The 12,693-nt window shown below is 44.6% G+C and overlaps 1 protein-coding gene across 1 annotated transcript in view; it reads right to left on the bottom strand.

The window, feature by feature from the left end:
- The window catches only part of LOC311103178 (rho GTPase-activating protein 5-like), a 53,852-nt gene extending 41,639 nt beyond the window's left edge, over window positions 1–12,213 (bottom strand). Inside the window, exons 1-3 of the mRNA XM_084144728.1 lie at window positions 11,958–12,213; window positions 6,134–10,023; window positions 3,048–3,198 (exon numbers count right to left, since the gene is read on the bottom strand). Coding sequence (XP_084000854.1) covers window positions 3,048–3,198; window positions 6,134–9,832 — 3,850 coding nt within the window. The 5' untranslated portion in view covers window positions 9,833–10,023; window positions 11,958–12,213. The remainder of the gene's footprint in view (window positions 1–3,047; window positions 3,199–6,133; window positions 10,024–11,957) is intronic.
- Window positions 12,214–12,693: the final 480 nt, after the last annotated feature.

The raw sequence follows: 12,693 nt of genomic DNA, 5'->3' as shown, positions 1-12,693 counted from the left end.
TGGCACAGCCCTGCATGCACAAAGGGCAACATGGAGCCCTGACCTGGCTTGCAACTACACACGGTGTGGCCAGCAATCTCTCCCAGGCAGATACAACTGGCTCCCAGAGCAAATGACCCGTTAACTACTCTGTGGTTCAACACACACGCACATGCACACGTACACACATGGTCAAAGAAAAAATACACACACACAACATGGTCAAAAGAGAGAAACACACATACACACACCAGTCTATAGCCATCGCCACCACAGAACACACACACCAGTCTATAACCATCGCCACTACAGAACACACACACCAGTCTATAACCATCGCCACCACAGAACACACACACCAGTCTATAACCATTGCCACCACAGAACACACACACCAGTCTATAACCATCGCCACTACAGAACACACACACCAGTCTATAACCATCGCCACCACAGAACACACACACCAGTCTATAACCATCGCCACTACAGAACACACACACCAGTCTATAACCATTGCCACTACAGAACACACACACCAGTCTATAACCATTGCCACCACAGAACACACACACCAGTCTATAACCATTGCCACCACAGAACACACACACCAGTCTATAGCCATCGCCACCACAGAACACACACACCAGTCTATAGCCATTGCCACTACAGAACACACACACCAGTCTATAACCATCGCCACCACAGAACACACACACCAGTCTATAAACATTGCCACCACAGAACAAACACACCAGTCTATAGCCATTGCCACTACAGAACACACACACCAGTCTATAACCATCGCCACCACAGAACACACACACCAGTCTATAACCATCGCCACCACAGAACACACACACCAGTCTATAAACATTGCCACCACAGAACAAACACACCAGTCTATAGCCATCGCCACCACAGAACACACACACCAGTCTATAACCATCGCCACTACAGAACACACACACCAGTCTATAACCATCGCCACCACAGAACACACACACCAGTCTATAGCCATCGCCACCACAGAACACACACACCAGTCTATAACCATCGCCACTACAGAACACACACACCAGTCTATAACCATCGCCACCACAGAACACCAGACCCCAATCGTTGAGTACAGAAATAGGCTCCCACCATCCCACATAACATTTACATTTACATTTTAGTCATTTAGTAGACGCTCTTATCCAGAGCGACTTACAGTTAGTGAGTGCATACATTATTTATTTTTCATACTGGCCCCCCGTGGGAATCGAACCCACAACCCTGGGGTTGCAAACGCCATGCTCTACCAACTGAGCTACATCCCACATAACCACAGGTTACAGTCTGGTACCATTTCCCCATCACCAGAATGTGCCCTACTTCCATCTCCAAACAACCACAGGCACCACAAAAAGGAACTATTTCCTCCAACCACACAGCAGTGTGCTGGGCTTGTCTCATTGCCACACAGCCTACTGCTTCAAAGGCATGTAAACCTGCCACAAACTAGGCTACTCAGATCCGTGTGAAATTCACCACTTTGAAATTCACCACGTTGGCTTGTTTGAGACCGACTACTAGGCTCAGGCTGCTCACTCACTGGGTATTGATGAGTAGGCCTACCAGTCAATGTTTCCATTGAACATGGCGGTTATGTTCAAGTTTGTTTATTTGTCATATATATATATATATATATATATACACATGATATACATGGGGTACACAGTGAAATGAAATGCTTACTTGCAGGCTCACCTCTCGAACTAGGTAAGTGAATAAAAGAGTAATAAAATATTAATATGGCGGTCTACTACAAAGCAGGGGAAGGGGTGGAAGGGGGGGAGGGCACGATGCCCCTGATACCAATAGCCTAGCAAGCAGGAGCTTTCCAATGACTACTACTGGAATTCATTCCGATTTTTACTCTATTCCACTGACTTCAAAGCAAACAAAAATAATCTGCTTTTTTACCCAGCTTGGTTTAACATATGTTCTGAGATTACTTTCAACCCCCAAAAAATTAATGGAAAACCCATTTTTTGAAAATGATTTTTGAAAATACATAAAGATAATGCTGCATGGAGGGTTCACTGCAGTCGGAGATGATATCATTTCCAGTTTCAGACACTACTGTAAACTGCATATTTACAAATCAGATATCATTACGAATAACCTAGAGGGAGATTTCTGCAGCTTCATTCAAAATATTTCCCGGCGTTAGCATTAGGCTAAGTGCTGAGAGAATAATAGCCAATGAGATTTCCAAATGCATCAACATCAAATTCCATTTAATCATTCACCATGCCCAGTCATCGCCCTCCCCTCTTCTGCCCCCCTTGAAACACAATTTATTACTGGGGGAAAAGGAAACGTTTAATGAAATCCTCAATTGAGTGTGTAAGCAGTTAGCGGAGTCTTCTCTCCCCAGTCATGGCTTGCATCTGGCGACTGATGCACTTTGCAGAAATGAAGGCGAGTCAAGCCCTTTGATTCACTGCAAAGGGCAACAATCTTGCTACAATGCTACATTTCACTACTAAAGGATTGTGAACAAATGTTGCTGGGCATCTCAGTGAATAACCTTGTTTAAAACCCATGTGCCGAATTAATTAATCACTAGATTAACCGCTAACATTATATGAGATCCAACAATTAAAAGGATCAAGTGCGCTAAGTAAGAGCTTAAGCAAGTTAAGTGGATACAAACAGGAGGGGAATCTAAAAAGGACCCATACTATAGCTGTAATACATACATCCTCTCTTCTTTCTGGAAATCAGTGATTTGTAATGCAATTACAGTAAACTAAACCACAATGATGTTCTGTCATAAAGGTCATGCCAGTCAGTTGGAGCAGAGGGGTTATCATTTTATCACACAACTGAAATCATGAATGAATTCCGACCAAATAGCAAACATATTTGGGGTAACCTATGTTCAAGAGAGAGATGGAAGGTGCGTAACCCCCCCCCACACACACACACACACTACTACAGGATCATGCTCACACAGTCAAATGGTAACAACAACTCAAATCAGGGATGAGGGAGAACTGATTTTTTTAAAAACCTACCAGTGCGTTCAATGTAGTCCACACACTTCTCAATGAACAAGGGGATTGGCCGGTCCATGGTCACCAGGTTCTGTAGGGGAACACCAAAGTAGTGGCTCTCCCAATTCCTCCGTGTGGGAGGGTACAAAGGCTTTGTGGGCTTGGATTTTGGCTGTGAAGTGAAGGAAAACATTATAGCATCGTTTTCAAGACAAACTACATAAAACAAAAAAGTTCATCCTTTCAATTTCAATTCTTCAAAAGAGTTGTCATCCCCCACAATAGTTAAGCTCTAATTGAAAAAGAAAAGTGTAAAACACCTTGCAAGAACTAACATTTTGTTCTCAGGTTTTTTTTGTTAATGTTCTGTTGCCTGATTATCAAAGACAGCAAAATGTTGAAACAATTAGAGTATTCTTAATGTCAGTGGTGCTACTGTAGTGTCATCAATTCATGATTCTAATATATGAAGTTTGGCTTTTAGCCAAAACATTTGTATATGATTGTCCTATTATGTGTAGACAAAATCATTTTATAAAATGAAGAATGAAGCAAGCTCCTTGAAACGTCATTGTGAGTGTGGACCTACTGTACAGTATTGTTGTGAAAATATGAAGTGGACAGCGTTTATGTCCCAAATGTCACCCTATTTCCTATATAGTGTACTACTTTTGACCAGGGACCATAGGGCTTTGGTCAAATGTAGTGCACTATATTGGGAATAGGGTGCCATTTGGGACATAAACGCTGTCCACTGATTCATGCCTCAGTGCACTTCCTCCACACCCTGGGAACCCTGCCTGCCTCAAAATGCCTTTAACAGACCAGACTACAATACAGTGGGATGCCCAGAAATTCTCCTCTAACTCATCAGCTATGGCGGTCATATTTAACCATGATTATGTTGTCATTGCTTGTGTTATATCCCGTCTTAATTGCTAAGGAATGGGAGTGCATGCTTGGCCAGGAGTATGTGATGTTGCAATATTCAACAGAAATTGCAAGTCACGTTTTCTCTCAGTGTGATAGACCAAACATTGATTTTCTCCACTGTACGAGAGCAGACCATTCTGAATCTGTGTCATAGTAATCATGCTTGATATCACTGGATTGTATGACCAGCTTGTTAGACAATGTGCAATTACATATAATATACACTGCTCAAAAAAATAACGGGAACACTAAAATAACACATCCTAGATCTGAATGAATGAAATAATCGTATTAAATACTTTTTTCTTTACATAGTTGAATGTGCTGACAACAAAATCACACAAAAATTATCAATGGAAATCAAATTTATCAACCCATGGAGGTCTGGATTTGGAGTCACCCTCAAAATTAAAGTGGAAAACCACACTACAGGCTGATCCAACTTTGATGTAATGTCCTTAAAACAAGTCAAAATGAGGCTCAGTAGTGTGTGGCCTCCACGTGCCTGTATGACCTCCCTACAACGCCTGGGCATGCTCCTGATGAGGTGGCGGATGGTCTTCTGAGGGATCTCCTCCCAGACCTGGATTAAAGCATCCGCCAACTCCTGGACAGTCTGTGGTGCAACGTGGCGTTGGTGGATGGAACGAGACATGATGTCCCAGATGTGCTCAATTGGATTCAGGTCTGGGGAACGGGCGGGCCAGTCCATAGCATCAATGCCTTCCTCTTGCAGGAACTGCTGACACACTCCAGCCACATGAGGTCTAGCATTGTCTTGCATTAGGAGGAACCCAGGGCCAACCGCACCAGCATATGGTCTCACAAGGGGTCTGAGGATCTCATCTCGGTACCTAATGGCAGTCAGGCTACCTCTGGCGAGCACATGGAGGGCTGTGCGGCCCCCCAAAGAAATGCCACCCCACACCATGACTGACCCACCGCCAAACCGGTCATGCTGGAGGATGTTGCAGGCAGCAGAACGTTCTCCACGGCGTCTCCAGACTCTGTCACGTCTGTCACATGTGCTCAGTGTGAACCTGCTTTCATCTGTGAAGAGCACAGGGCGCCAGTGGCGAAATGCCAAACGTCCTGCACGGTGTTGGGCTGTAAGCACAACCCCCACCTGTGGACGTCGGGCCCTCATACCACCCTCATGGAGTCTGTTTCTGACCGTTTGAGCAGACACATGCACATTTGTGGCCTGCTGGAGGTCATTTTGCAGGGCTCTGGCAGTGCTCCTCCTGCTCCTCCTTGCACAAAGGTGGAGGTAGCAGTCCTGCTGCTGGGTTGTTGCCCTCCTACGGCCTCCTCCACGTCTCCTGATGTACTGGCCTGTCTCCTGGTAGCGCCTCCATGCTCTGGACACTACGCTGACAGACACAGCAAACCTTCTTGCCACAGCTCGCATTGATGTGCCATCCTGGATGAGCTGCACTACCTGAGCCACTTGTGTGGGTTGTAGACTCCGTCTCATGCTACCACTAGAGTGAAAGCACCACCAGCATTCAAAAGTGACCAAAACATCAGCCAGGAAGCATAGGAACTGAGAAGTGGTCTGTGGTCACCACCTGCAAAACCAGTCCTTTATTGGGGGTGTCTTGCTAATTGCCTATAATTTCCACCTGTTGTCTATTCCATTTGCACAACAGCATGTGAAATTTAGTAATTACACATAATAACACATAATCAGTGTTGCTTCCTAAGTGGACAGCTTGATTTCACAGAAGTGTGATTGACTTGGAGTTACATTGTGTTGTTTAAGTGTTCCCTTTATTTTTTTGAGCAGTGTATTTGATTTCTGTGTACAGCATTAAAACCACATTAAAGAATAATATTTAAGCAATACGGCACGAGGGGGTGTGGTATATGGCCAATATCCCACGGCTGAGGGCTGTTCTTAGGCACAACACATCGTGGAGTGCCTGGACACAGCCCTTAGCCGTGGTATATTGGCCATATACCACAAACCCCTGAGGTGCCTTATTGCTATTATAAACTGGTTCCCAACGTAATTAGAGCAGTAAAAATAAATGTTTCGTCAATCAGCATTCAGGGCTCGAACCACCGAGTTTATAAAATAAATAATACCATGGCATTGTTGAATACTCGTTTCTGATTGGCATTCTAGAGCTCGCATTATTACACAGGAGATGAGGAATCAGAACGCCTACCTTTTTAGGTTCCTTTGTCTTTGGCGTTTTCTTCTTTTTCTTCTTCATGTCATCCTGCTCTGGATCGGAGGTGATAGCAGGGTTGTCTATCCCTCCCTTCCAGGGGTCAGCAGGGGACAGCAGGGGGTCCTCCTCACTGCCCCGATGGGCCCTGCCCTTCTTCTTCCTCTGCATGGCCGGCCCAGACTCATCATCGCTGACGTCGGAGTGGACACGTCTGTGGTACATCTTGGTTTTGCTGAAGAGTATTTTTGAGCGGTGCTTATACTTGGAGGGCCTCCTGCTGGCCTGCGCATGGCGGTCGAAGCCGTTCTCCTCCTCACCGTGTAAGACGTGAAGCCCCTCAAACGAGTTACGCATTTTGATGATCCTGCTGTGGGTGTCCTCCGGGACAGCGTAGATGTTGTCGGTAAAGCCCTTTGATTTCAGGAGAGTGTCTACGGGGTCTGCGTAATTGTCGGACGCCTCGACGTCCTCACCGTGGGCCATGGGGCCGCGTTGTCGTCTGTTGCTTCTCATCCCAGCCTCGATGGTCTTCAGGAGATTGGGGTCCAGCTTCTTGACGTTGGGCTTGGATAGTATAGGCTTGGGCCTAACAGGGGGAGGCACTCTGTGGTTGCGCTCTTGGTCACCGATAAGTGTGCTATGGACAGGGTACTCGTTCCCCTCCAGATCGATCCTGCACTTCGTTGGAAGAAGTTGCACGTCGTCCCCGATGGGGCTGTAAGGCGGAGGAGCCTCGGTGTCGTCCTCTGAGTCAGGGTAGTAACTGTAAGCAGGGGAATGGCTGTGGGGAGACTGGGGGAAGACATCTTCACTCGCACCCGTGCAGTCTCGAGAGCTGTCGAACATGAAGGCACTCTCGATGCTGCTCTTCTTCACTAGCACCTCGTTGAAGAACGGTGTGAAGACTTCCGTCTGACGATGGTACTGAGACAGAGAGTAGAGAGCTGTGAATTTGGCGGTTATCTCTGTAGCGATGTGCTCCCCTTCAGTCATGAGCTCTTTGATTGCATCATTCTCAAAGAAGTCTGCTTGACTGTCTGTAATGGCCACCATTTGAACAGGGATGACATCTTGGACCTCCGCCAGGAAAGCTCTGAGCATCGCCATGGAGGACTTGCGTTTTGCTGAGTAGACCAGGATGTATCCATGGACGAGCTCGTCCTTCCTGATTCCAATGGAGGAGTGGTAGGAAAGGACAGTGACCTGTATTCTTCTGCGACTGTCGCCAATGATTTTGTTGAGGATCAGAGTGTTACTTTGGCCAGGTTGCCCAGCGCTGCAGGAATGTGAATCCAGGAAAGGTGAGAGGATGAGGTCCACGCTAAATGGATCCCCACACATGGCACACATAACGATCCTCAAGTCGGTCTCTGACATGTCTTTGATTGACGGCAGAGGGCTCATCACATCAAAGTTGTGCTTTAGTCCTTCTAATACTCCTCTGAGTGCCTGTTTAATTTGGAACTCGTTAAACTTCCGTGGAAAGGTAGCAGAAGGTATATCTACAAAGGTGCACTGTAGCTTATTTGCAAGCTGTTGGCCTTGATGCCTCAAGATAGGCATATTTTTGCAAACGATGTCTCTCTGGTTTGCTAGAATTAGAATGAATGGCAATGGCGGAGCGTATCTCTCCCTCCTGTTCTGTGCAATCTCTGCCCTGATTCGCCCTACGCAGTCGCCAACACAATTTAGCGACTCTATGGAGCTGAAAACACAGAAGATTCCGTGAGGTTTGAAGGTCGACGCCCACGTATGGCTGAAGAGCAACGTTGAGTTGACATCAACAGGCAGAAGCTCCAGTTCATAGATTTTCCCGTCAAGGGTGTACTCGTCATCTGTGGACTGGGCTCGGATTTCATTTGCAAGTTCTTGTGCGAGACCCTCCCTTCCCAAGAGACACAAATTGACTTTATCAATGTTGGCACTGTTATAGTACAGATTAGAGCGACCATGGTCCAGCTGAACTAGTCTGTTAGCCAGTACTTGCTCGACATTCATATCAACGCAGCTCTGTCCGCTCAGACACGTCTCCTTCGTGGGGTGGTAGACGAACCCGATGTGCTTGAGAAGAAGTGACTCCCTGTCCGGGGCCAGTTTCTGCAGGGCTCTGTATCTGGGCTCCTCGTTGAGCACAGTGTGGATCTCGCTCATTTTGTCACAGCTTGGGGTGGCGTTTAAATCAAGGTCATAAAACAGCTCTGCATGTTCAAAAAGCATTTCCTGAAATTCCTCTTTGGCCCTTTCAACTATTTCCTGCTGATGTTGGCTATAAACATCCCTGTGATCAGATTCACTGATATACTTGTAGGCCTCGTCCTCCATGACAAAACACATGACCTCTTCCCAGGATTGTCCAGGGCTGATGAAATGGACTCGATCCAACGTCTTCTTGAATTTATCCTTCATTTCTAACCGCATTTTCTCTGAGAACAGATGCTGGACATGGTTCTGAAAAATATTTTCCCCTTCCGACGTTTTGAGGAGATCAAAGGGCACTCTTCTGTCGTTGACTTTGTCAATTTGGTCCGTCTCATCCCACGGGGTGTGCTCCAGCACCACAAACCAGAAATGAAACTCAGCCCTGCTCTTCAAGATACTTTGAGCCTCTGACCAGCTCAGGTTCTCGAGTTCTTCCAAGTTGTTGAGCAAGCTATTGAGAATTTTTGGCAGGCTCGAGAAGTATTCTTCCCTCCTTTTCCTGATATGTTCCTGCTTCAGCTGTTCGATGTGCTTGTTGAGGGTGTTTCTAGCTTTTCGGGTGCCTTCCAAGTTTATGTATTCCTCATAGTCTGGGTGGTTTTTCAACATGTTACTCACTGTTTTCCAACTCGTGTGATAATCTCTGACAGTTTGTACAATCCTCTTTTCAAACTTGTCAGACACTGTGGCTACTAACTGTCTCTGAACTTTGTAGGCCTCCAAATAAGGAATGATTTTGGGTTTGCCTCGTGTTTTGTCCATCTGCTGGGTCAACGCGTTAAAACAGAGGTCTACATTTACGTTAGATCGAGCTGATGTTTCTACCACCAGGAGGTTCTTTTTGCTTGCAGCGAACACCTGAAGGTCCCTTAGATACTGCTCCATGCACTCGTCACATTTAGTTGCAGCAATGACGATGGGCTTTTTCGATTTGACCATTTGAGAATAGAGACTGTTGACAAATTTCATCTGATCCTCAAATTTCCTATTACAGCCTTTGCTCACATCTATGCACAATAAAAAACCGTCAATGTTCAGTTTCCCATCGGCCATCTGCTTCTGATCAAAATCCTGTTCCAGCCCAAGCTGGTCGGTGCAAATGTACATCAGCTTCTCAGCAGACTGTAGCTTGGAGGATGCAGCCCTTTTACTATAGGGCTGCAGGTTTGTGCTGCGATGGGGCAAGAAAGTCTGATCATCAATGAACTCTGTTTGTTCAATGATTTGAATTTTACACTCGAGCCCGTCATCACTTCGGTGTGGCACTTCACCCCAGTAGAGGAAGTGATCATTGTTCACCACGCGACCTCCAAAGTCAATTGTGCTCAACACAGAAGTGTGCTCAGTGTAGTAGCCGTCAGCGTTGGAACGCACATATCTGTTGCATAGGCAGGACTTGCCCACGCCACAGTTGCCCTTCTCCTTCTCTGTCCCTGAGAGGCCGACAACACTGACAGCATATGTTGGGGGGCGTGCCTCCTTGTTCTTGGCCATTATATTCCCCCTTTCATTGCTTTGTCACTTTCAGGAAAGGTTTCCACCAGCACAGCTATCATTCCACTCCAATTGGTTAGATAGGGTGGTGGTGCACGTTCCTGGATTTCTCCCTTTAGTGGTGAATCCCTCTATCCTCCTAGATCCTCGAGCTGGGATAGGGCAGCTGGTTCTCCATTATTATGACCTCCCTGAAAAAGAAAGAGTGTATAATTGAACTACACACACATAGGAACACAAACAACAGATCGTATAGGCCTAATATGGTCTCCGTACCAAATGGCACCCTATTCCCTATATAGTGAACAACTTTTGCACTATAAAGGGAAAAGGGTGACATTTGGGATGCCATGATGTTGTTATTAATACTACATTGTAATTATCTTGCACTATGGCCTATTTATTGCCTTACCTCCATAACTTACTACATTTGCACACACTGTATATAGATTTTCTATTTTCTATTGTGTTATTGACTGTACGTTTTTGTTTATTCCATATGTAACTCTGTGTTGTTGTTGTTTTTATCGCACTGCTTTGCTTTATCTTGGCCAGGTCGCAGTTGTAAATGAGAACTTGTTCTCAACTGGCTTACCTGGTTAAATAAAGGTGAAATAAAATAAATAAAAATAAAATAAAATTGCAGTGAGTCATTGTCAAGGTCCACATGACTAATGATAAAATATGAACAGCTACAGTAGAAATGTAAATGTTGATAAAACCCTGTACTGTCTGTAGGAGTGTAACAACTAAATTCCTCCTTCAGTGTCAGTGACTCTTTTCATTTGCCATTCAATTTTTTTTTTTACTCCTTTCATCCAATTTGTGCAGAAGATAAAAAATGTTATGCAACTTCAGACTTGGAGGCAGTGATCTAGAAATAATGAAAAAGAGTAATGACACAAGACCATCATTTAGTTATTTATCAAATCCCAGTAACCTGCTATTCATCATCATTCAATATGGATTACATTTCAGTTTACTCCAATAACACTATTGTTGCAGAAGTTACTAGAGAACTATTGCACCTGCCATCTATTGAACCCTTTGACAACAATACTGGCTAATATTTGTTGCGCTTTGCATGATCGTCACCTAAGAATCATGCAACACACCCCATCATGACATGTTACAAAGCAAACAGACTAGCAATTCAGTCAGGTTTTGACGTCTGACTTATAATACTGTAATTACACCGGTCCCACGCTTCTAGTATTAAACAGGAATTTAGCTATTGCTTATCTACTGCAATTTTTTGATATTATCGAGATGTGTAACTAGTAGTGCCCATGTGAGAAGGTAGCCTATCACTAGCAAACCATTGTAGTACCTGGCAGTGGCTACATTTCTTTCCGGTGTGCTACGTTCTGAACGGTGCGCCATTCTAAACCCCAGTCATTGATTAATGATAATGGCATGCAACCAAGAATGTCATAGCCAGGGAGGCACACCAATGAAAACTAAAAAGCAATCCTCTACCAGGAGATGTAGAGGTTATTGAAAAGCAGGACGGTGTTCTGGACAACTTGTCAGTAACAATTGTCATTTTGCAACAATCCGAGGTTCATTAGTTAACTAGCTAATTGACCTGTCCTAGCTAGCTAACATTAGCTGCTAGCGAACTAACAACCAAGAAACGTCCAGCAAGTTAAACTGTCACACTTCCAATTAGGTTGCTAGCAAACGTGGTTTGCTTTATCTGCATATGGTTACAATTATAATAACCCATGCAATAAAAGGTTACGTCTGGCTATGCAATTGTAATCAGAAACTTGACAATCATCAATGGCATTTGGTTGGAAGAATGACTTGTACAGCCAGCTCAGGGGCCTTGCCCCGACACTAAGCTAAAATCGCTTGCTTCCAGAGTCATCTCTGGCTGAGCTTAGCCTGCTAGCTAGCTGTAGCTAACGCTGCCTAGTTATATAGCAAAATAGTGGTAGCGAGTCGAACAATAATACATTTCACTCAGCGCAAAATACAAACGAATGACCTTGCCGGAATATTTCGTTACTTCCCTTGATCCTGAATTGAAATAATTTGAATTTATTTGACACAGACAATTTTATCCAGAGTGTAGCTAATGAAAAATTAGATGCAGTCCATTCCAAATACATTCCCCTACCTAACATGGTCGCTCCCAGCGCCGAGACCACGAAAAAAGGTAGCATTCCAAGTGTATTATTTTACTCCAGCAAATTCGATTTTTCAACGGCTCGTGCCCTTCAATTCACGGGGAACGTTCCGTGTATCCTCTTTCTATTCCACATTTGATTGTTTTCATATATTTTGTTTAATTGGTGGAATGCGTGTAATCCGAGACCTGCTCCCCCTCTCTCTCTCATCCCAGTCAGTAATGGCGACTGATCCATCCTGCTCTCACTCACTCTCTCTCCAGTAACTTTTCCATTAGGGCTCAAAGCAGGGGCGCGACGCTCGTGCATGGTTGCTATGTAATTGTGTGAATTAATATGTCTGAAATAGTATTAGCTAATGCCTGAATATTTGGTGTGCTTATTTTTGTGATAGTGATTAGAGACCAGTGACTAGGGATCATGTCCAGGAGATGGCACATTGTCAACCAGAATAAACATCTACATAGAGAATGTAATAACCTACATTGTTCAATAGTGCATCAGCTTGAACCAATCTGATTCTGCAAATACAGTAGGCTACTGACACATCTTTGTGGTTATGTTGTAGTGTGGAGCCAAACCAAGGTATTACATGGTTATAACAAGATCTTTACAGGGATATGCACATCTGAAAGAGGCAATCTGAAGAATTTCAATAACATTCATGTGAATTACAATAATATTCCATGAGGGTTTTATATTACAGACAAAGCTAGTTTTTTTTTT

The sequence above is a fragment of the Coregonus lavaretus genome (genome assembly GCF_964263955.1).
Source record: "Coregonus lavaretus genome assembly, chromosome: 27".
Classification (NCBI taxonomy): domain Eukaryota; kingdom Metazoa; phylum Chordata; class Actinopteri; order Salmoniformes; family Salmonidae; genus Coregonus; species Coregonus lavaretus.
This window is presented reverse-complemented; position numbering and strand designations above follow the sequence as displayed.